Consider the following 25,155-nt stretch of genomic DNA (forward strand, 5'->3'; position numbering starts at 1 on the left):
TCCGTAGAGTCTGTGGTCCCTCCATGGGCTTTCCTGCTTCTGTGCCTTTGCTTGTGCCGTGCACTCTGGGGGCCACACTTCCTCCATGGAAGGACTCAGGATTTGTTGGCTCAAATCCTATCCATTCAAGACCCAGCTCAGTGCATCCTATTCCGTGACACCTTGTCTGATCCAGCAACTATTCATTCATTCCCTCAATCACTTATTCAGACCTTACCTGAAACCTGTTTGGAGCCAGAAGCTATGCCAGGCACTGGGGTACAGAGGCTAGTCAGATCCAGGCTCTGCTTTTGAGAGCTTTTCTTAGCAGTGGGAGCTTTTCGGAGCAGGGATCAAAATCGATTACGTTCTCCTCCGCAGCAGCTGCCAGAGAAGCAGAAAGCTCCTGTCTGTGCAGACGCACCCCGTTAAGAGAGATGCTCAGGGTAGACAACACAGATCCTCCTAACGGCGGACAGGCGCAGCCATACCTTGGCCCGCAGAGCCTGAGGAAGGAGAGAAGTGCTGGTTTCAAAACCTCCAGGACGTAGAGGGGAGAAGATGGGAGCTGAGGGAGCAGCTTCTGAGGGCAGCCAGCCCACTCCAGCCAGCCCTGGATCCACCTTTGCTAGGACACATGCAGTCATTCCCAAGGCCTCGGGGAGCTCTACAGCTTGATTTGCAGACCCGCCCAAGTCCAGGTCAGCTGTGCTGGGGAGAGCCTTCTTTCCAGCCTGCCCCAGGGCCTGGATGCTTCTCCCTGGGCCCGGGGTTGTAGACCCTCCTACCCCATGGATTCCCCATCACCTCCACCCACCCAAGACCCTCCTACCCCAGACCCTCCTACCCCATGGATTCCCCATCACCTCCACCCACCCAAGGTAAAGTTCACCCCAAGAAGGAGCCAGCCCAGACCCCCACAGGAGAGCTGTAGAAGCTCCAGGCCCACAGGTAGCAGAGACAACTCCCAGGTCAGGACCAGCATCACCTTCCCCAGCCCTGGGCCCGAACGGGAAGCTACTGCTGGAGCCTAGGAGGATTCTCCATCAGGTTCTGTGTCATCCCTGGGAACTGCAGACCCAGCTGGTCAGGAGCCCTCCACGTGGCCAGGCTGCAAGGTCTCAAACCCTCGAATCCCGCAGGACTCTGCTTTCTTTCCCTTTTGGTCAAAGCCATTCACTCCATCAGCAAACACCCTCCCCGCCCCTCCCAGTCCCCCCACGGGGGTCCCATCTGTGGGCACCCACAGTCCAAGGGCTTGAGAGATGAAAAACTAACCTTGGCTCTGTTGTGAGCCCAGTGTGGTGGGACAGAAGGCGGCATCTGAACCTGGTCTCGCGGGATGGGTAGACGGGTCCTGCAGAGGAAGAGGACCCGATGAAGGGAAGGGAGCAGCCTGTCCAAACAGCAGCTGGGAGCTGCCCCTTCAAGTCCATACCACGCCCTTCACTACCCGTCACTGCCATCAACCCCCCAGTGAGTGTACAGTTGCACCTCGTGCCAAGAAGGCTCTCAAGGGCAGAAAGTGGGACAGCAGGGTCGCCTTGGTTTCCTCCCCACCTGCACACAGAGACACTCCATTCCTGTAGGTTGATTCCTGCTGGACACGGCCCATGCAGGAGACTGGGCTAGGCTGGGCTTCTTAGCCTATGTGCCATGCAGGGGGTGGAGCCACCCCTCATGCCCACCTTCAGTCAGCCTCTGAGCACAGTGGCAGGTGCCCAGGGTGCCCACCCCCTGTGTCCAGCCCGCCCGGAGCAGAGGTACACCAGAACCCAGGACTGCAGCTGAGACACAGGCCCGGCCCTGTCTGCGCAGGACGGCTTCTCTTGGGTAATTACTTCCAATGAGAGTTTGTGAAAACAGTACTCTGGCTTTATTATAGAGTCTAATAGGTTCAGCTTCTCAAGAAAAATAGACTGTCAGGCTAAATACCTCTGGGGAAGTGACCAGGCAGAGAGGGGTATCGTTAAAGCCAAGAGCTCAGCTGAAATCATGAGAACAGTGTGAAAGGTCCTGTGTCAGGGAAGTCAACCCAGAAGGTCCAGAAGCACAGCCTGCACGTGTGCCCAGACAGGACTGTCTTCCTGCATCAGGGTCTTGGCTGCGTAAGTCGCCACTGGGAGCCCAGTATGTGTGAGCCACCCTGGGACCCAGTCCTGCACCGGGCTCTGGGAATGCACCGGGCTGCACCGGGCTGCACCGGGCTCTGGGAATGTGGGGAATGAAAGGCACCAGAGCTCACAGTCTAACCAGAGACAGAATTCATCAGGCAAAGATCACATACCGAAGAGGGAGGGCCTGGCAGGGGAGAAGCCTGAGCTGCAGGCAGGAGGCGGGATCAAAGGGGGTGTCAAGAGAGCCCACCCGGAGACCTTTCCGGGGACCAGGCCTGGGGTGCCTCGTCCACGGGCTGCGTGCACCCAGGACCCCACGGCCAGTGTGACAGGCAGGAGTGCAGGACACCTGGCTGGTAGACGGGGCACCAAGAGTGGGCCCACCGGAGGCAGGGCTGGGGCTGACTCCTCCCCGGTGGCCATGGTGTCTCTCAGGTGTGACACCGGGGCTGGCCTGGGCACGCTAAGGCAGACCTGGCCCTCTGGCCCTGCAGCTGGCCCCTGATCTCCTGGGGGGCACAGCCCCACTTTCTTCATTTATGCTAATTTTCTAATTTTCCTGGAATGATGGTGGCGATTAAAGACCATCGGCAATAGGAAAATTGAAATATCGCCTAGGCTTTCACCTCCCCTGAAATGACAGGAGGCGACGTGTTGCCACAGACCTGACCCTGCCCAGGCCCTCGGGAGGGGTGAGCACGGATGGAGACCCGGGGCAGACGGCCACGGAGAGACATCCCCTCCGAAAGGAATATAGAGGGACAAGTGCGGTAGAGAGGGGTCCCCATCCCCCCAAACACACGCACGCACGCTCCTGCCCTGCCTCCTCACCCCAAGTCCTCTTGGCCTGTGAATCCTCTTTTCCTGCGATGTGATTCACAGAGCTCTGAGCTGCCATCAGGCCCTGGTGGCACCTGGGGTCTCCGTTTCACTTCCTTGTTTACCTGGGTAACCGAGCTGATTGTACTCCCAGCTCCGGTTCACTAATTCTCACAAATCCTTTTAAACGATTGATTGATTTGCTGGAACCGTCGGGGAGGGCCATGAGTCCCCCCCCCCCCCCCCCCCGCTCCTTGTCTCTCTCTCCTGTCTGGTCCCCCATCCTCCCCAGCACCTCGTCCCGCCCCCTCTCTGTGCCGTCCTGCCCCTTCCTCGGGCAGGGGGCTGACTGTCCCAAAGCCCAGCTGGCCGGAGCCTTTGAGGGACTCCCTTCAGGAAGCTTCCAACACAGCAAGGTTCCACGGAATATAGCCCATGACAATTTAGGCTTGTTGCTCTTCTGTTTCCAAAGCATGCCCTCCTCTGGGGTCTGCAGTGTTGGGTGCAGAAGCTCTGGGGCCCCTCGCTCGCCTCTCCCCCACCCAGCCCCTTTGCTCACCCACACAAGACAGCTGTCTCACCCAGGCTTCCCAGGAGCCTGGTGGAAGGCAGGTCAGCAGGGCCTCTGGGTGAAAGACGATGGGGCCGTCATGGTGGCCAGTCCAGGTAAAGAGCCCAGTCCCCTCTGGGAATCCAGGGCAGTGAAGGAGGGAAGCAGGGCCCCCTGTGGGCTCCGCTGCCCTGGGCTGCCTGCTGGCCAGGAATGGAGGGTAGGCAGCCCTCTCCACGTTTGCCCCAGTTGAAGAAACCAGGTGGTGCATTTTGTAGACTGGGCACCTGGAGTCGCATCTTCTCTGCTGGAGGCTGGGCTGTGCTGGAGGATGAGGTAGCCGCCGCCGTCAGCTCCCCGGTTGCTTAGTTGAGCTCTGAGTTCATACCTCTCTGGGGGTACATGCAGGACTGACACCTCTTTATTCAAATTCTCTGGCGGGTCCCAGCTACAGCTTCTCACCTGTACTCAGAAATCTGACGTCTTGCCCCTAAGGTAATGAAAGGTAAAACAGAAAGCTGTAAACTGGTAGTAGCAGAGCCCAGGACAGCACAAGGGCTGATGGCTCTGCCTCAGAGGAGGGCCTCTGTCCTCGCAGCCCCAGAGGCAAGGCCTGGAGACCATCCGTTTGAGGGGCTCATCCACCAATGCAGAAGGAAGCGAAGCAGCACGCGGCACCTGGTTTCCGAATGCCACGCTCCAGGCCTCACCCGGAGGTGGGGACCCTGGAGCTCCGAAGTCAGCGACAGTGGTCAGAAATCCTCCCCTCGGTCCCAGCCCTACATGGACTCTCAAAGCCCTGTGGTTCTGCTTCCCCCTAGACCCCAGAGCCCCCTCCACCGTCCTCCAGGCTCTAGACCAGGCTTCACCCTCACCGCTCACCTACCCAATAGCAGCAACCCCTAGGGGCAGGGTCTCACCACCTCCAGTCATTTGCCCCCCATCCAGCCCACCCCTCTGTGCCCCAGGGAACTGGGACAGCTTTTCTAAATTTCCCTCCCAGGGGCTTCCCTGGTGGCGCGGTGGTTGAGAGTCCGCCTGCCGATGCAGGGGACACGGGTTCATGCCCCGGTCCGGGAAGATCCCATATGCTGCGGACAGGCTGGGCCCGTGAGCCATGGCTGCTGAGCCTGCGCGTCCGGAGCCTGTGCTCCGCAATGGGAGAGGCCACAACAGTGAGAGGCCCGCGTACCACAAAAAAAATAAATAAATAAATAAATAAATAAATAAATAAATTTCCCTCCCAGGCCTACAGTCTATAGGTTCTAAGCACAGCTTATCCAGCCTGTCATGGGGCTCCAGGCCTCTGCACAGACAGACCTCCCCTCACCCACTTGTACGCTGTGCTCCCCCCACGCCCTCGGCAGCTCTGCTAAAGGGGCATTCATCACGCCGCGTACGACACAGTGTAACATGGGTGCATGCATGTCTGTCCCGGGACGCCAACCACAGTCCACAGCTCTGACAGAGTTCAGCCGGGCAGATCTTTATTTGAGGCTAAGCAGTGGGGCTGGGAAATGGGTCAGGAACAGAGGCAGCACAGAGCGGTCCCCAGCAGGACCTGTCTGCTTGGGACTCTGCACTGGCAACATCTCCCCCGCCAGTACTCAAGTGCCACTGAGCCACTGACTCCGCCAGTCACCACGGTCACCATCGCCGGCTGGCCCTGCCGTGCACGCCTCCCTGGAACCTCCAAGTCCAGGGCACGAGCATCAGACCAGCTGAGCCCAGGTCTCCTGGTTACATGCCAGCTGCCAGGGAGCCGCCTCCACTCCACTCCCACAGGGACAAGGCCCAGTTCCCCAGGCATCTTGGGGTTCTCCCCAGTAGAAAGGGGGTTCCAACGTCAAGCAACCAAACTCACCTGTGTTCACTGCAGCGTCTACCTCCCCCATCAGACTGTGAGCTCCTTGAGGATGGAAACTGCTTTCATCTTCTTAGTCCAGGGCCTGGTACATAGTAGGTCCTCAGTAAACCTGTGTTAGACTGTGAGCTAAATTAGGAATAATACCTCTCCTCGTGTGCCTTTGGCTCTCCACGGTGACATAGCTAGCCATCCCCCTGCTCTTCCTGGTCATCCCCAGGCCACCCATCTCTCCCTCCTCAGGGGGACTTCAGCGCCCCCGCTGACTGCCATGGAGCTCTTATCCGGCTCTTCACCACGGGCGCCTTGTGTCCCCGCTGAGCTTCACTCTCCCCTAGGATGGGGATGGTCTGGCTCATCTACTGCCCCGGCTCCTCTGCAACTCCCACCCCCGACCCCAGCTCGCAGCCCTGTGCCCTGCACCTTGAAGGTACCTGACAAATGTGCTTCAGTTTGTTGACTGTGTACCTGGGAAATTCAGAGGAGGGCATCAGAATGGGTTGGAAGAGCAGAGTGGCCATCGGGAAGAAGGGAAGGCCTGATGGTGTGCGAAAGGCGGGGGCCGACGCGGGCGGGTGCAGGGCGAGGATGTGGGCCCCAGTGTGGGGTGTGAGACCACTCACAGTTGATTCTGAGCAGCCTTTCTGAGTGTAGGAGACAAAACTGACTCTCTCGCTCCCTCTCATAAAATTCACCCGTGGCACCCAGTCTCCTGTGGGATAAAGACCTCGGGAGGGTTTGTTTTTTCACAGCCTGATATGGGCTTGCCTCTCACACTGCATGCTCAAGCACACATATTCACACACACATATGCTTGTACACATACATGCATGCGTGCATACATGCTCATACACACATCACGTGCTGCACACGCCATACGTTCCTGCCCACATACTTATACACACTACTCACTCAAACACACATGTACATACGTGTGGTTCACACCTTGCCCCTCCAGCCCACCTGCTCAGCTCCTACTTATCTTTCCAGTGTGCCCTTAACCATCGCCAGCCCCGTGGAAGCCTCCCTGCTCTCCATGGAGCAGAGCCAGCCCCCTCCTCTGCCCCTCCTCTGCCCGATGTTCGCCCCACTAAAACTTCTCACCCGGCATCACAGTTACTTAGTGTGTCCCCCGCTGAACAGTGAGCTCCCCAGGTCTCTGAACATGTGCATTCATGTGTGTCCCTGGGACCCCACCCAGTGACCAGCACACAGGAGACAACACCCATTTGATGGATAAATGAGTGGGACAGACACAAGGTATCTGAAGTTCCCAGAGTCTGCCTCTGAAAGGGGATGTCCGCGCCTCAGCCTCATTCAGCTGTGGACTTAGTCTCCTCCTCCAGGGCACCCCAACCTCTCTAAATCCCTCCCTGCTTTCTGCCCTGACCCCTGGACACTTAGAGCTCTCCAAGGTGCTGAACTTTGTTCTCTCACTTGGCCCCAACTATCTGTCCTGGCCTCTTGACTCTAGTCCCTGTAGCCAAGAACCAGCCCCGGCTTCCAAGAATCTACCCGCTGGTGGAGAAAAAACAGTGTCTCTAAATATACTCTAGGCAGAACACAGTTCACAGAGGCACAGAGCATTATGAGAACACAGAGGGAGGGGGGTGCTCCCCACCCCAACCCCAGACATCAATTTCAACTCTGTCCCTGCTGCCAGACCCAGTCTCATCCTCCCCTGATCCTGAGGACCAAGGCCCCTGCGGGCACCCGCCTCCCTGAGGGTGTTCTAACCAAGTTCTAGCCCCTGAAGGAGGCCACCTTCCCTCCAAAATCCTTGACCTCTGGGCTGCTCCCAGCTCATCTGCCTTGGCCTCCCACCAGACCCTTGTGAGCCCCACCTTCAGCATCCTGACCTGAATCACCTGGATGCTTAATTCACTGCACATCAGCCCTCCCCACTCCAGCGTGTCACCCTGGAGTCCCAGCTCCTTGCAGAGCTCTCTGCACACCGGTCTTGACCTCATTTCTCACCCAAGCGTCCTAAGCCCTGGCCTTTTCCTGAGATCTCTCTGACCGCTTCCCACCATGACATTTTCACCCTCTCCTGCTCAGAGTATTCCCGTCAACCCCTCAGCTTCCACCCTCAGAGCAGGAAAAGGAGCCAGGCAGAACCTTCTTTACTGGGGCAGGAAGGACGAACAGCTGCCAGTGTTGACCTAACCAGGCACTTCCCTCCAACTACAGCCTCAGGGTTTGCTCAGTGACCTTCCTGCTCAGCCAAAGGTCTGCCCCCACTTCTGCAGTGACCACTCTGTGGCCAGGCTCCTCAAGGCTGGTGCTGCGGTCCTAACACTCCACCCCCAGCCTCCCCCATCCCTCCCCAAACAAAATACCATTCCCTTTGCCTCCTACCCCAAGGTCACAAGGCAAGAGCTGTCAGTGAAGGTGGCCAGTTATTGGCCTACATGTGGGCAGGTCTTACCATCCAGGCAGCTGGGAACCTGGAAAGTTGAGAAGACCACCTCTCTCTGACCACTGCGTGTGAAGCCCCCTGTTCTGAAGAGTTGCCTTGAGGGCTGCAGGCTGCACCTATGCTCAGCAGAGCTGGTGGGGTGGTCATTCTTTCCCAGGAGGGCTTTTTAGGCTCTTCAAAGCCATTGGCACTGAACAGAATAGATAAATCCCTCCCCAAGGAGGATCTAATCAATGTAACCATGCTTTAGCAGCCATAGATGCCATATGAAGTGGGGGGTCATCATCGTTATTATTAACACTGGTGTCTCCTGAAGTTAAAAGGGGCTTGATTTTTGCATTCTTTCCGTCTGATTCCACACAAGTGTGACATTTCAAATGGTTCTTTTGGATCATGTTTTGGGGAAGTTATTCTTACCACCCAGACCATGTCTGCATCTGGTCTGTAACACACCCTGAATTCCAATCAGAAAGGAATTTTTGTGAAAAACATGGTGTCTGGTGTCCAGTGGGGAGGGGGGCGGGGGGGGGGGGCAGAGAAGCAAGCCCTCCAGGAGATCACAGCCTAGAAAGGAGACAGACAGATAGACATTCCTCTGAAATTAGGCAGCCAGGGACCTCTACTGCAATTGAGACACCAGCAAAGTCTCGTGGGACCACAGGAGAGGTCTGTGATCCAGGAACTCGGTAAGAATTCTTATAGGATGGAATTTAAGCTGAGGCTTAGGGGACGATGAGACCCTAAGAAACAAGTGTTGGGGGAAAGTTGGCCCAAGGGGCAGAGAGAAACAACCAAAGTGAAGGAACAGGATACAGCAGGCATGAACTTAGAGAAAGGGCTGAGGGGTGTGTGGGGACATGAATAGAAGTGAAGCTATAAACAGAGGTTACAAACAGGCTCTGGGAGCCACTGGGTAGGAGTTTAGGAATGAGGGATCAGGCATTCCTTGCCGGGGTGGGCCTGTAGATGAGGCAGTCATGGTGATTCTGTGGCTTGATCTAGGGCTCTGGGTCATGCTGCCCCCATGCCCAGGCTGGCAGCTGGTCAGTCCTTGACTCTAAGAGACAGAGGAAGAGAGGGGGATGTTTCTGTTAGTGTTAGGTGGGTTTCAAAACAACTGAAGGGGAAAAATTTTAATGATTTTTATATCATCTTGGAGGGCATAAGAATGTCCCAACTGAAATGTAAACTTCATTCTGCCGAGCAAATGCTCAGTGAGCACCCGCTGGTAGGCAGCCCTGGGGCGGGAACTGTAGGAGGAGAAAGGACCTTTGGTGCTTGAGAAATAGGTCTGTCACCCAGCATTGGACGACATGGAAAAGCCAGGCTGGTGAGAGGTGGCAACTGTTCTGAGGGCTTTTGTTCCCTTTCAGAGAGATGGCAGAAATTTCCATTCGGACAGCAGGACAACCAGAAGTTCTCCTTACTAAAATGTTAAGTCAGGCAGGAAGCCTGAGTCTTTCACGCTTCCCTGCTCTAGAGAACCCCGTTTCCTGGGAGGGTTTGCCCGCACATTGGTGGGACTGGGACTGGGTGACTTCCCCGTAGAAGGCCCATCCCTCCGACTCAGGCTGGTCGTGCAGCCCACGGGGGGTTTTATTCCATCTTACGAGGAAGCTGGAGCCCAGCTGGCTCTCCAGGCTGATTCTGAGCCCAGTACTTCTTTGGAAGCGGAGAAAGGGGTGGTGTGTATATCTGATGGGTGGGAGAGGGAAAAGGAGGAAGGGCAGCATCCAGCTTGGCAGCCCAGCCGCTCCCTGACCGGCTATGGCAGAAGCAGCAGGAGGCTCTGTTTGGGTAAAGCCATCATTTGTCCCCACAGTGTCGGCACATGTCAGGCTCCTGGTCCCGAGTGAATTATCCTCTGGGTGTGCATGAGAGTCTTCGCTGTGCTCTCTCAGTATATTTCACAACTGCTCTGAGTTTATAATTTTTTCAGGTCCTTTATCAAATAGGTGTCATAAATACCAGTGGAGTCAGGTGCATTTATCACCGAGCTGGGTTCTTACTTGAGCTCTGAAAAAAATTATTTGGCCGCACAATCTTTCTCGGGGCTCTGATTTAATGGACTCGGCTGCAAAGCCACTGAAATTCGTTGCCTTTTAATGTTTGACATCTCTTCCTCTTTATTACCACCTCAGACAGCCCTTCTAGTCCAGCTGGAACGAGCCCATTAGTCTCTGACAAATAACTTGTGTCGTTTGGTGAAAAATATGCAGAAGTTGGGCTGCAACTTCATCTCCAGTGTTGGTTCTGTTTGCGGCCTCACTGTCCTCTAAGCAAAGCATCCAGCCCCGGGCAGACCCTTGCTAGTGTCTCCTTTCCCTCTGATGCCACTTGCTGCTGGATCCACAGAGCGGGTTTACCCTAACCACATATAATGGAGTTTGGGACAGGGTGTTTAGAGATGTCCGTGTGGGGTTAAGAATTAGCCTCATAGCAGCACTCGTCACAAGAGCTCAAAGGGGGAAGCAACCCAGGTGCCCACTGACAAATGAATCGATACGCAAAATGTGATCAATACATACAATGGAATAGTATTCAGCTTTTAAAAGGATGGAAATTTTCACATATGCTACAACATGGATGAACCCTGAGGACATTATGCTAAGTGAAATAAGGCAGTCACAAAAAGACAAATACTGTGTGATTCCACTTATATGGGTTGCCTAGGGTAGTCGAGTTTAGAGACAGAAAGTAGAATGGTCATTGCCAGGTGGTGGGGAAAGAGGGGAATGGGAAGTTGTTCTTTAATGGGTACGGAGTTTCAATTTTGCAAGACGAAGAGTTCTAGAGATTGATTGCACAGCAGTGTAAATGTATTTAACACTACGGAACTTAAAAATGGTTAGGATGGTAATTTTACAACAACAACAAAAAGAATTAACTTCAAACTGCACCAGCGAGGGAGAGAATGACACAGAGGAAGTTCTCTGAGCACTTGAGTTCATCACCTGTTCATGCCTTTGATAGCAGTTAGCTTTTGCAGCATAACAAACAGTTCTAAGGTTTAGTGGCTTAAATCAACAACCACTTATTTAGATGATGCAGTTTGGGTTGGGCTCAGCTGATCTGGGTCAGGCTCAGCCGATATTGGTGGGGGTCTGGCTGGTGTAAGCAGCTCATCTGTGAGGGCTCACCTCTGCTCCACGTTGTCTCTCATCCTCCAACAGGCATGATTATATGGTGGTGGTGTCAGGGGTCCCGAGAAAATGAGCAAAAGCAAGTAAAGCTTCTTGAGGCTGTGGCTCAGACTCAGTGTCCTTTCAACCATGTTTTAGGGTCCAAAACAAGTCACAAGGCCAGTCAAGATCCAAAGGGTGGGGCAAATAACTCCACCCTTTGATGGTGGGAGGGGCTGCAAAGGATTTTTGCAATTTACCGTAACTATACACATATACTCCAGGACCTGTGCTAATTGTTGAAGATAAAAATAAAAAAAAAAAAAACACGATCTAGCGCAGGAGACATCCATATAAATAAATAATTACATAGTATGCTCTAAATAAGTAAGCACAGGATGCCGAGGTGGGCGGAGGGCAAGGGGATCTGGCAGGAATAGGGGAAAGAGGCAAAGAGGCCTGGGACAAAATAATACTTTAACTGGTGTTGCAAGATAAAATGGTAATTAGCCAGAAGAAGCAGGGAGGAAGAAAGATCTGGGCAGAGGGGCAGAGAGATGAGTGAAGGATGGAGGGGGACATGCCTGGGGTGCAGTGAGGCTTCATTGGGGAGTGAAGGGCCCACCGGGGAGGGGGAGGGGCTGGGCATTGTTGGGGGAGGCATCACAGAGGGCCTTGTTCCCACTACCCAGCCTTGCAAAGTTTATTTAAGCGGGGGCTGATGGGAACTTCCCTGGTGGTCCAGTGGTTAAGACTCTGTGCTCCCAGTGCAGGGGGTCCGGGTTCGATCCCTGGTCAGGGAGCTAAATCCCACATGCCACAACTAAGACCAGGCGCAGCCAGATAAATAAATATTAAAAAAAAATGCAGAGGTTGATGGTCAGGCTGATGTATGGAGAGAGCTTGGAGGGAAACAGGCCAGAAACAGGGAGACGGCCTTAGAGGCTGCTGCAATGACTCAGGTGAGGGATGGCGGCGCTGGTGGAGAATCGATGCAGAGATTTCTAGGTGGTAAAAGAGGCAGGACTGGGTGGGGAGGGTCAGGGGGAAGCCTAGTAAACTGGTGGGTGTGAGCTTTCTGCCAGATGGTCTGAGTCAGGGGAGTTCCCCAAGGAGGGGCAAGGCAAAAGGCACAGGGCAGCTACTTGGGTGGGCAAGGCAAGGGTGTGGGGTCCCACTCAAAGCAGGGAAGACCAGAAAACAATTCCCTGATGCCAGCCAACAGGGAGGGACCTTGAGGTCAAGACTTCTCCTTCACAAGCCCAAGGCAACCAAATTCTGCAGGGCACTGGGATGCGTGCGGCTGGAGTCAACTCTGAGGACGCAGCCCCTGCCAGGCTCTGCCCTGAGGCCTGCAGACTGTCCAACCTGGGCACCGGCATGGCTTGTCCAAAGGCTTCCCCAGGAACCCCCAGGCCTCCAAGCCCCTCAGACATTAAGGAGTTGTCCTTGCCAATATGGGGCGGGCAGGAGGGCAGTTTGGGCCCGGAGCCAATACTGGTTTCCTCCCGTGGATCCTCCGTCGTAATGTTCCGAAATGCCAGCTCTCCAGCTGGGCACTCGGGGCAACAGTAAGCACGTACCAGCTGATCAATACTTTGAATGTACTTGGGGCCCTGCTGTGAAAAGGAATCCCCTGGTGAGCCCTTTCATAAACTGAAAAATTCTTCTGAAACTGAGTAATCTTGCCCAGCTATTAAATCCAGATTTCCACAAAATGAGAGTAGAAAGAGCCTACGGTTATGATGACCTGGATCTCCAAGCACCACCTCTCAGATCCGGCCCGGGGTTCCCAAGGCAGCAGGCGTTGAGGCTGGGTCTGGGGCTGCAGATGTAATCGTTGCTGGAACCTTGGTTTGAAATAAAATCTTCCAAAGCAATCAGAATGCTCTGGGCCCAGAAGGAGTGGCGTTCTGTGTAGCGCTGTGTTCTCCCGGTCCCCTGAGCACGGTTAACTCAGGAGGCATGTGGGGCTGCATCCATCCCTCAGTGCAGCGTGACAACTGGGGCCACCAGAGCAGGTGCCCGTGGGTGCTTGAGGGAATTGAGCACCAAAAGCTGGAGCAAGTTGCCCAGGGTCACCCAGCCAATTAGTGGCAAAGCTGGAACAAGAATCAGGAATTCCAGCCAAGAACTCTTTTCCCCCCCAAGGGATTTCACTCAAAAACATGACATCATCCATCTGGCTCATGGTTTGGGAATGAATTCAGTTGGTGGCTCTTTTTGGAGCTGATGTGTGAGTGCAGCAGTTCAGCCTTAACCCAGCCTGGCCCTGTAGGCCCTTCCTGTGTGGGATCCACCCCGGCAATGTGCTACACGTCCCCACTGCCACCTCTCCCCGGGCATCCCACGGCCCTAACCCTAGGCCCACAACTCAACTCATCACCCCCTCCCTTCCCGATGTCCCCCCCAGAAATCCAGACATGGTTCTCACACCCCCCCACCCGCCATGGTCCCTCCAGGATGGATGGCCGTGGCATCCACAGCCTAAATACTTGTCTTTCACTGTCCCTCTGTCACCGCTGTAGTGCAGGCCTTTGTCACTTCTCACTTGGATTGCAGAGTGATCACCACCATCAACAAAAACATGAAAATTACCACCGTTGAGTGTTTACTATGTGCCGGGCCCACGGCTCACAGCTTACCGCGGGCTAGCTCCTTTAACCTCCACCAGAGCGGGAAACTGAGGCTTTGGGGATGCTGCGTAACTTTCCCAAGGTCACACAACTGATAGGAGGCAGAGTTCAGGTTCTCCCTCAGGCCTGGCTCTGAGGCCCAGCTCTCCACAGGGTGCTTTCCTGCCCCCCATTCTGCCTCTGCCATAGCTGCTGGAGTCTACCCTTGTCACCCCTCTGCACAGAATCCCTGCTGACTCCCTGGTGCCATAGCATTAAGCTCGAGCCCCCTCACAGGGCTCTTGGGATCTGACCCCTCCTGTCCACCCATCACATCTCTGTCTCTCCCCCAGCCCTTGAGTCTCTTCCCCCGTATCTACCCCACAGGTGCCCTCCACGCCCTCGGCTGTTGCTTTGGGTCCTGCTGGTTTCCCTTGCTCCAAGGCTCCACGGGAAGCCTTTAGAGACCCCAGCCAATGCCCCTGCAGGACACATACCCCTGCATGTGCCCTGCAGCGACTCCAGCTCAGCCTGATGTGGGGTTGGTGGGGACAGTGATTCAGCATTACCCGACCACCTCAGTCCCCCATGTGGGGTGTGCTCCAGGGCCCACCCTTCCCACCATCTTCCCTGGTCTTCAGCAGAGCTGAAGCCCAGTATGTCCTCTCAAAGAAGGGCCTGGCTGACCTCAAAGCCCACAAGCCCTTGGCCATCCCCAGGCCTGAACATCTGATCTTCACCCAGCTCTGGGAATAGAATGGGAGCCTCCATCCCCATTTTACACACATAGAAACAGAGGCTCAGGAAGTACCAGGGCTTGTCCACAGTCACAGTGTCAGGGGAGGAGCTGGGCTCAGCAGGGCATCTTGGCAGGCACCCAATGCTGGCCCAAGAGGACAGAGATGACTGGTCAGGCTGGAGCAGGGCACACTGGAGGGTAATTCCGGAACACCAGCCAGGGTGCAGCAAACACCCACGCGGAGGGCTTGAGGTGCTGGTGGGGGACTTAGAGGGTGGGGCTCAGTTCTGCAGACCACCCTCTCCCATTCACCTGCTGAACAGTCTAGGTCATTCTGGCCCAAGAATCTGGACCTCTGATGTCTGGCAACCAGCACTGCGAAGGGCAGGCTCTGTCCATGGGCCCGTGGGGTGCGGGGACAGGCCGGCAGGGCGAGGCTGTTGGGAGCATTACTCATCTGAAGGCCTTAACTTTGCAAGTGAAAGAGTTTATATAAACTGAGCAGAGCAGCTGTCAGGCTCTCCTCCTTCCCCATTCTGAGCCTTGATGTGGGTCTGGGAGAAGCTTCTGACATCCCCAGGTTCGGAGCTCATGGACCTGGGGCACTCTCTGTGCTGGCCCCAGGTGGCCAAGCCACCAGGCAAAGGTAGGTGTGTATCAGGGTGGGAAGTCCCCTGAGGCCACTTCCTGGGACTTCCTGGGGCTGCAAGCCAGACTCCCCTGTGCTGAAGACCCAGGTGAAGGGTGGGGCTCCTGAGATGACCCAGGAAGTGGGAGGAGGTGCAGACTATCCCTGCCCCTTGCTTGCTTCCCCTCCTACCCGCCCCATCCCTGCATCTGTCCTGGAAGTGTGAAAGGGAAGTGCTCGTCAGGCCCCCACTCCACCCGTCCTTTCTCAGGGGCCCCTCCCCAAGAAGCTCGCCCCAGCCATGGCTGTGAGTGTCTAACATAAGGGATGCTGTTTTTGCAGGTTTTGTGGTTTTTATTCCTTTGAACCATATCCAGCCCATCTTACATCACAACGCCACGCTTTACTTGGTATCAAATACATCAGCACTCATTGGCATTTGGAGAACTTGTTGCATAGTTAAATTACAGTTTTTAGTTGTTTGTGATGATGTATTCTCTCTGTTTCCGGTTGTCAGTATGGGAATCTTTTCTCCCAGACTTTCAATTTCTGGGTTTGGTTTTTTTTTTTTGGGGGGGGGGGTTCGTTTGTTTCGTTTTTCTGTATTTGTTTTTTTGCTTTTGAAAGTCGTTATTCCTTTGGTTACGTAGCCCCTCCCAGTTGCTGCTTGTTTACGCATTATGTTTGTGACCTCTTTTGACTGTCAGTGTTGAGCCAGTCTTGCCAAGAAACAGTGTCAAGTATTCTCCTATTTCTCTACTTCTTGAAAAAAAATTTTAATTAAAAAAAAAAAACTCTTAATGGGAACCTGGCCCTGTCTGTCTTCTCTGTTCTGCAGAAATGTTGAAGGAATTGAACCAGCAGCGCAGAGCGAAAGCGTTTACAGACCTGAAAATTGTTGTTGAAGGCAGAGAGTTTGAAGTCCACCAAAATGTTCTAGCTTCCTGCAGCTTGTATTTCAAGGACCTGATTCAAAGGTTTGCCTTCCTTCCAGCTGTGGTCGGGTCTGTTCCTTTGTAGGACGCTTTTGTGTCGCTTTTCTCCTCCCCTCTCTTGCAGGTTCCTGAAGCGTGACTCCCTGTCACAGAGCCAGTAGCCATCTCTCCTCCGCCCCCTCCTCCCCCCACCCCAGTGCCCTCTCACACACAGCCTCAGAGCAGCCACTGTCCCCGGCCCGGCCCATACAGCTTTGCTGGTCTCCAGGGGCCTCTGCCAGCAGTCGACAACACCCTGCCCCACCCCCCGAGGATCCTGCTTTCTCAGTGGCTCACAAGCCCTCCCTGAGATTAGGAGGACTGCAGACTCCACTTTAAGGGACCACTTGCACGCTGCCCCCACTGGGCCAGCACGTGTCCCCAGCACCATCGTCACTGCTGTCGATAGTGAACTTAACGCCAGGAAAGCACTTCGACCAGACCATCCCCCACCGAGGAGCACGAGGCACCCAAGGGGTCGCTTTTCCCCAGCCAGAGTCGGGGAGAATTGACTTGTAGCTAAAGCCTCATTCACGCTGCATGTCTTGATACTTGTACTCGGAGCCTAAAACCAGCGCTATCTGAGCACAGACCAGGTGTGTCCTAAACACGGTCTCTCTCAGCCTTCGCTCCCCTCCCCTTCTGCCCTCTGCCCTGGCTATCTCTACCTGAATGAGTCTTAATGGTGCATGAGCATCTTTTTTTTTTTTTTCCATTATGTTGATTTTTTAATTTGTCTGCTTCATACCCTTGCAAAGACGTTAGGGGCCACCTTCTAGCGCCTTAGTGAGGGAGAGCAGCCGAGGGGGCCGGCCCAGGGTAACGCTCCTGTTTCTCTCACCCATCAGCAGATTAATGCCGCTGCTCATTTTGCCTTGCAGCCTCTCCGGGGCAGACGCTGAGCCGGGACTGTGCTCAGAGTGGGAGGACAGGACCTCTGCTTGCTTCCCAATGCTGTGTTTGGACTTGCCAACTAACCCCAGAGTGACTGTGTTTTGTTTCAGGATGGCACACTGGCTGGCATCTCCTTTCCAATCTGTTGTGTCCTTTCACTTAGAGCTGAGCTGCCCGGCGTGCGAGCCCCGCCGAGCCGCGCTGGCCCCAGCCACACAGGAAGGGGCAGGCTCTTTGTGACTTCCAGTCTCATGGACAGCTCGGGTCTCCCACCCCCAGTGCTTGGGTTCTCTCTGTCCAAGCACAGGGGTCAGGGGCATGAGCTCTGGGGTGAAGGGGCACGGCCAGTGGCCTCTTCAGGCCAAGGGAGGGCTTTGTGCTGCCACTCTTGGCAAGTTCTCAACCGACGGTGACCAGCAACTGGCCACTGGATTGCAGATGTGGCATCTTAGGCCTTGGTCCCTGATCCAGATCAGTTGGAGAGCACAGAGGTGGCAGGATGCAGGGACAGGTTGGTACTGAGCGATGGCCCAGCCCTGGGCTAGAAAGATGTGGGCAAGGGAGCACAGGAGCTCTTTGACTGTCTTCAGAGACCTAACATGTAAACCAAAACCTTGCACACAACAGAGAAGAGATACCACTAGCTGGGAACCCAAAGTAGTGAACGCTTCTTGGACAGACCAAAAAGGAGGAAGAACATTCCAGGCAAAGGATGGGTTGTGGGGAATGTTCTGGAATGCAAGGAATATTCTGGAATGTTTTAGAATATTCCAGGCAAGGAATGAGTTGCCTGGAATAAAAATTTAAGGACAGAGACAGTCATGAGCAGTGGGGATGGGGAGATGGCCTTCTCAGAGATAGGTTGAGCTAGGTTGGGATGGGCAGACAGGCCCTGACCTCCAGGCTAGGGCCCCGGGCTCAGTCTGAGGGTGTGGAAGCCGTCAGGGTAAGTGGAGTGGGGATGCCCACCTTCAGGCAGGAGAACTGCAAGATGTGCCTCAGTAACCCTAATGGGAAAAGATGGGTGCAGGGGCTGAGAGGCAGTCGCCGGAGGAGAGAGGGCAGCCTCTTGGGAGCTGGGAGACCTGGGTTCTGCATCTGACTCTGCCACTCATCCTATGACCCCAGGCAAGTCACGTCCTCTCCCTCAGGCCTCGGGTTTTCTCATCTGTAATAGAGGAGGTTGGTTCAAATGATGTCCAGGTTTCCGTCCTGCTCTGACGTCCCAGGGTGACAGTGAGGGGATGGGCAGGGCTTCCCCAGTGCAAGCACGGGGACATGAGAAGGACAAAGTCACAGGCAGGCAGGTCCATGGACCAAGGGCAGGGGAGAGCTAGGGGGAGGTGATGCATTGAGCGTCTGGCATGTCGGGTTTTAGCAGCCTGAACATACCCAAGTAGAGACACCCGGTAGGCAGCCAGACGGATGGATCTGAGCCCAGAGAGGTCTGAGGTCTGCGGAGACAGGGCTGTTTCTTCAGCGTACAGGAGGGTCACTCAGCGGGAGAGGTGGCCACAGCAGAGCCCCAAGGTGCCCCTTCAGTTCAAAATCACAAGCTTAATTTGCAGCCAATTTAAATTTGACTCCTCTCGTCCTAACCACGAGCACACGTCACCATCTCTGCCGATAGCTGCAAACAGATTCCTTCCATGGGGAGGAAAGCAGACTCTCTTCCGGAAGGTGATTTCCCTTCCGGCCATGGAAAATCCTCAAGAATTTCACATTCTTAGTGATCGGGGACCAGCTGATGTTGCACATCATTTCAGTCTCCTCGAGACTGTGGAGCCTCCAAACCTGTGACCCTGGAGACTTAACGTGCAGTGGCCCAAATGGCCCAGCAGGGGAGACGGGGCCCTGCCCGCCGAGCCCCAGGCAGGGTCTTCCCCCTCAGGCAGCTGCACTAACACAGGCAGAGGGTGTGGGGACGATCTGTGGGACACGACACGCTGGTCCTTACCTTCGTGAGGGCCTAGGTGAGCACTGGCAGAGGTGGGGGGCCCAACCTCTGCCATCCTGGAACCCCCAGGCCTCGAGGCTCGGACTGGACTCCCTCCCACCTCTAGCCTGGGGCGGGTGATACATTCACCGCTTTGGCCCCATTGAGGACCCTGTCCCAGCACCAGCCCCAGCCCCAGTGTGGATGCCCTCACCTGGAGCCACAGGCCAGACATAGGGAGCCCAGTCATTCCCTACTCTTCGCCCAGCAAACAAGCAGGAGCCCCTCCCAGGTACAGGTCTTGTGAGAATCACTGGATGGGGTGGGTCTCTGCCCTCGAGGGGCCCACGGTCTGTGGGGGGGAGAAGGTGTAAAGAAGTGTGGCTGGGAGAGCAGGATGAGGGTGGCAGTGGAGGTTTGGAGCTCCCAGGCCGAGTGCCTGACTCCACAGGGGGAGGAGCATTCGGGGACAGTCCCTGGGAAGAGGTGGCATCTGGCTTGGGTTTTGAACCCAGAGGGGAATTGGCCAGGCAGGTGAGGGCAGGGCCTCAGGACAGCAGGGGGTGAAGGCAGCGCGAGTGACCCGGTGTCCCTGCAACGCCAAGTGCGAGGTGAAGACGGAGGGAAAGAGGCGGCGTGGGAGGGGGGAGCCGGGTCATGGGGCTCTGTTTTAAGCCTGGGGTGTCATGGTCAGACTTGCAATTCATAAAGGTGACACTTGGACCTTGAGTGGGAGAGCCAGGTCTCAGAGTGCCCTCTGGACCAGCCTCTGATTCCCCTTCGGCCCATCAGCCCCCCATCAGCCCCCCCACCCCACCAAGCCCCGTGGCCGTGCAGACTTCCTGCCCAGAGCCCCATTCTCCAGGCTCCGGGCCGACCTCCACTGTGTCCACCTGTTCCTCCTTCACCTGTGCTCATACTTTTGCCGAGGCTGCAACAGCTTCTTGCCCTTTGTCTTCCCTTATTTAGTTTCAAACTCTAGTCTTCTTCCTCTGACAAGGGCAAGACCCAGCCCACAGGGAGCCTTGCTGAGATGTCTAATGTCATCCTGCAAACCCTCCCACTGACCCTGAGGGGCAGGTGCCATTAGTACCCCCATTCTACAGGTAAAGGGATGGAGGCAGGAGAATTTTAGGTAAACAGTAGATCTGGGATTTGAACTGAGGTCTGACTCCAAAGCTCATGCTCTTACCATCATCCATTTGCTAGCCCAAGGAAGAACAAAACTGCACTTTTTGTTTGTGCACAAAGTTTGTAAGGAAGGGAAATAAAATCTCAGTGTTGACCGTGTAGACAGATATGCAAGGAAAAGGGACGCAGAGTGTGTGTGTGTACTCGTGCACGCATGTGTATCTATTAGAAACACTTGTAAACTGGCCACAGGATCTGCCCAAGAGAAGACACAATCCCCCCCGAGACAGGTACCTAAGTGGCAGGACCTCTCCCTCACACCCAGGAGGGGCCGGGTCCCCTGGAGTGAGGGCTGGAAGGGGCTCGAAGAGGCCAGGAGAAGAGCGCACGAGGCCATGGGGAAGCTCAAAGCAAAGCCCAGGCCGAGACAACTGGGCTGCCCCATCATCCATCTGTTGCCCCATCTGAGTCCCTATGAACCAGGTGAAAACCCGGCAGGAAAAGGAGCTGCAGCTCTGTCTTTGGATAATGTGAAGGCTAGTGCTGCGTAACAACCAGGCCTCACCTGCATCCCTGCTGGAGGGGGAACCCCAGGAGGACTGAGTGGAGGAGAAGACTGTGGGCTGAGCCTCCTTCCAGGTTTCAGGAAAGGAGGATAGGTTTGAGCAGACTAGACCTAGTGGGGTCCTGGGGATGCAGCCCCCAAGTCACAAGAGTCACTTCTCAACCCCAGCAAGCAGGACCTAGGTCTGCCCTGGACTTTCTCTTTGGGATCATAGAGGAGAAGTCCCTTCACTTGTCCCCCAGGAGCCAAGGAGCTCTGGGGGATGCTTGGTGCCACCAGGGGCACTGGCTGCCCTCACTGGCTGGGTGGGCTGCAGGCCCTATCAGAGGGGACAGGACTGTTCTTTAGAGACAGCAGGGACACTGCCCTCCCTTCCGAGAGTGTGGGAGGAAATGTCCAGCCCCAGAGGAGCACTGCCCCCATCCCACCAGATGGGACAGAGACCTGGCATTCTACCTTCCAGCGGAAACCCTCATCTCGCTAAGCCTGTTGGAGCCACCGATGTGTTTGAACTATATCCTCTTTTCATAGTAAATGAAAACAGATGGACAAACTGATTTTGTGCAGGTTGATTTTCACAAGCCCCACGTGTAGACTCTGGGCTTCCCGCTCCAGCTCCCTCTCCAGAGGAAGCTAAAAGGATCTCTCTAATTGAGTGGCACAGACCCGGGTTGTAGGGGAGCCCAACAGACGTTAACGCAGTAGTCAAGCCATATGCATTTGCCCTCCTTCCCTGAGACGCTGGGCATTTGTGGGTGGCAGTCTGCCCCCTTTTCTGGGAGAATAGAGCAGTGTGACTAGAAGAGCAGATAGTCACACATCCCTAATGCTGGCAGAATGACATGAGCCAGACTTATTGCCAGGAAAGTCCTCAGAGCCAATGAGTCTGGTGTGTGCTTGTGTTTGTGCCCTGGAGCTGATGACACACTTGAGTGCCTCTCCGTGGGGCAGGGTGGGCATCACGTCAGGAGGGTGAGGTCACCCTCCTGAGCAGAGCAGGGTACCATCCACGTTCATCCCTGCTCCGTGACTGTCCCCACCCACCACTGCCCCAACAGTTCCAGGTCCAGCTTGCAAAATGAAAGCATCTGATCACTGAGGTGTGTGAGGGGTAGATGAGGCACTCTGTCCTGAATTCTGGAGAAGGCAGTTCTTATCCCACGTGAGTGAATTGTTAATGGTGGGGTCGCAAACATCCTAATATTGGGGCTGAGGCATTCCCAGCACATCCACAGACTTAGGCCTGCCAAGCAGAGGCTGTGTCCCACACCTTAGGGACACACCCCATCTTGGGAGAAGGTGACCCCAGGAAGTTTTAGTTTTCTGATAGAACCTGGAGGCCCTGTGTGGACTGGGCAGCTCCAGCCTGACCCTCACTCCCATGCTCCGACCCCCAATTGTCGGGTCCATAGCCCCACCCTGATAAGGCTAAGGCTGCCCGATCCTGCCCTGCTCCCCCTTCTCCAAGGTCATATCATGACCCCGATTGCCCAGCAGCTCCCCAGATACTCCATGGGGCTGAGAGAAATGGGATGCTCAGACCCCCAGAGCCAGCTCAGGAGAGGGACAGAATGGTTATCTGGGGAGGACACAACTCCCCACTGGTGACCAGGGCCACCCATCAAGGGCGATACCTCCCAGGGGGTCCTTGCTCAGAGGGAAGAGGTCTAAGGAGCACAGAGGTCCCGTCCCAAGACAGTCTGATGGTCAGGGCTGGAGAGTGGCCACTGGCCTACCTCTGCCCCCACAGCTGTCCAGCCACACAAGAATGCCTGTGTGGACCATAAACATGCCCGTGCAGGGGAGCTGCACGAGGCCTCACTGTCAGGGGCCTCTCTTCCTCCAGATCTTGAACTCAGTCATGTGACAAAGTCTCCATCCCGTCCCCAAGAGTTCCTCATTCCGAGAGGAATAGTCAGTCAGCTCACAGTGTCTGGCATCTGGCCCCAGGGGCCTCCAGCCACTCCCCACAGGTTGCCCAGCGGCCCCCTCCTCTCCACAGGTTGCCCCCATGGGAAGTGGGGGGTCTGGAGGAGCAGAGCCTCAGCTGAGCATCACAGGAACAGCGGTCCTCTTCAACCCTGGACAGAACCTGCAATGGTTGACATCCCGTGAGCCTCCCCAAGCAACCCCTTGGCTCCTAGCCATGCGAGCATCACCTTGTCCCCAGGACCCTCTCCCTGGCTCAGATTCTGGGCAAGACAACATCTCCCCACAAGTGCAGCCACGCAGGTCCCATCAGACGTATAACTCAGGGCCGGGGGCTCCGCTGGCCTTCCATCTACCCAACACCCCTCCTCACAGGGTTGGTCCTTGGTTCTCGGGGTCACGTGTCACACACATTTCAGTGCGTGCGTGTGCACGTGTGTGTGCACATCCTAAAGTCCCACCTCAGCTCTTCACTGATTTTGTGCTGAGGACGCGTGGGGAGGCTGGAGGGCTGGCCAGAGGGGGAGGCAGCAGTGGCTGCGAGCCTTGGGAGAAGGGGAGCAGCCCTCCTTTGGCCTCATCAGCCCTGCCCTGGCTGTGGCCCAACGTGACCTCTGCAGAGCACGAAGGGCGTGGGGGTGAGGGTGTGGAGGCCAGAGAGTGGCAGGTCGGCAGGAAGGCAGAGTGGAGTAAGAGGTTGACCAGATGGCCCCGAAGGCCTGGGGTGTGGAAAATGTCTGTGGTTTTAAGTGATCACATCATAAACCATCTTTATACTTAACGAAGTCACCCGAGCATGGGCCTCCGTCCTTACAGGAGAACACTAGGTGTGTTAAGACACTTTAAAACTCACACACACTGTGTACATCTATGGGTTTGAGAAGGGGCTCTGCTCAGACCCTCTGTTTAGCCTGTACCTTTCCGCTCAGCTTTCTGGCCCTGCCCAGGGCTCATGGCAGAATGAAGCCTTCAGGGCCCTGGTCAGATAAGCCATCCTACGTGGAGGTGCAGAGTGGCACCCCTGGGAGAGGGACCTGGACGCAGGCGCACTGCTTCACCTGTTCCCTGCCAGGTCATATTTGTATTGTAAAGGCCGTGGGAGGCCAGTGCCTAACCGGAGAGAATGTTGCTCAAACGGTGGCATTTCAGGTTCTGTCGTGTAGAGCAGAGTCTCCCGGGAAGGTATCTTCCAGCCTCTGTCACTTGAACTCTATGGGACTTTGGACCTCATCCAGTTCAGTCTTCTGTTTTGCAGATAAGGAGCCTGAGGCCCAGAGATACCAAGGCTGCCCGCCTGTCAGTGGCAGAGCTGGGGCACCCAGGTCCCCTAACTCCCTGCTTACACGGGAGTCGGCCTCTCTCTGGGGCCAACCTGTTCACCCGCCAGACACCTGCACACCCCCACTGCCAGCTACAGGTGCACCCAAGGGACCAGTCACAAGAGTCTCGGCCCCTGGCCTCCTCAGGACAGGGTGGGGAGGCAGGGCCAGGAACGCAGAGGTCATTTCCCAGCACGTGGCTGAACCCAGCCCCCCGGGCAGGACCAGGCTCAGTGCGGGTAGCAGGACAGGTCAGAGCGGCCGAGACCGCGTGCTGAGCCGATCGCCTCTGAGAACCCTGCCTCCCTCTTAACTCTCTGGGTGTTTCTCCTCTTGGTCACTTCTCGATTGGTGTTATTTTTGCTTCATCTTATCTGTTTCCTTCCAGGTCCAGCTTTAGGGCGCGGCTGCCAGGCCTTAGGAGCCTTTGCAATGGTTTTGTATTTCTGTAGACACCAGATATAAACATATTTATATATCTGTGTCCCTCCCCTGCTCCCCCCAGTTCACAAGCCCGATGCACACTCTACACGCAGGCCACTCTGACCTCTGACCCCGTGTTCCATGTGGCAGGAGGCCCCGCCCCGGGCCAGGTCCTAGGTCATGGCTGCTGGCTGTCTGTGGCGGAAGTCCTTGGTTGTTCTCCCTCCCCTCCTCCTGGCTCTAACCATTCTGTCCGTCTATCTCGTCTCGTCCTCAGTTTCCAAGCAATGTCATGAAGGGCTTCCTTTCCATGCCTAAAAGGAAACAATATGTTTTTGGAAAGAGGTGGGGTTGGAGTCAGGGTTCCGGGACGGCTTGGGGCCCTCAGTCTTCAGGGCAATCAAGGGACTGGCTGCGATCACAGGCGTTTGGGAGCCTCAGTCACGCTGGAGATTCTCCCACTGGAGGCAGACGGGCCCCGCGGCCTGGGACCTGCCGGCCACGTTTTGTTTGGCGGAGACGCCGGGGCCAGCAGTGGAGCTGAACCGTATTGTTTCCCTTTGAGGCCAGTCTTGGTCCTCGTCCCCATCCACAGCTCATGCTTTTTGATTTGCATCTTTTTTTGCATGGACATGCCGAGTAGTGATAAGCAGGGTTTTCTGTTCTTCTGGGCGTCTCTGGTCAGACTCTTCTCTTTCAGATCCCGTGTAAGGTCGCTAGGTTCAGGTGTGTCATTGCTGTGTCCCTTGAGTCCTAAAATGAAGGGCGTGACCGAGGTGTGCAGGGAGACCTAGCCCTGTGAGGAGGTGGCGCCGTGGCCGCAGGGCGGCAGGTAAGGACACCCTGGTCTCTGTGCCTAGGTCGGTGCAAGACGGCAGCCAGTGCGGCCGGGAGAAGCTGGAGCTCGTCCTGTCCAACCTGCAGGCCGACGTCCTTGAGCTGCTGCTGGAGTTTGTCTACACGGGCTCCCTGGTCATCGACTCAGCCAACGCCAAGACCCTGCTAGAGGCAGCCAGCAAGTTCCAGTTCCACACCTTCTGCAAAGTCTGCGTGTCCTTTCTCGGTGAGCCGCAGGGAACAGTGCTGATGTGCAAACAGTTCAAAAACAGCAAGGATTGAGAGGGAAGGGCTG

General features: G+C 55.7%; 1 protein-coding gene across 1 annotated transcript in view; it reads left to right on the top strand.

Moving 5' to 3' along the window:
• Nucleotides 1-25,155, top strand: part of LOC116763986 (kelch-like protein 29) — a 70,233-nt gene that overhangs the window by 30,077 nt on the left and 15,001 nt on the right. The window contains exons 4-5 of the mRNA XM_032652228.1: nt 15,691-15,829; nt 24,884-25,086. Of these exons, the coding sequence (XP_032508119.1) occupies nt 15,691-15,829; nt 24,884-25,086 (342 nt within the window). The remainder of the gene's footprint in view (nt 1-15,690; nt 15,830-24,883; nt 25,087-25,155) is intronic.

The sequence above is a fragment of the Phocoena sinus genome, chromosome 13 (genome assembly GCF_008692025.1).
Source record: "Phocoena sinus isolate mPhoSin1 chromosome 13, mPhoSin1.pri, whole genome shotgun sequence".
Taxonomy (NCBI): domain Eukaryota; kingdom Metazoa; phylum Chordata; class Mammalia; order Artiodactyla; family Phocoenidae; genus Phocoena; species Phocoena sinus.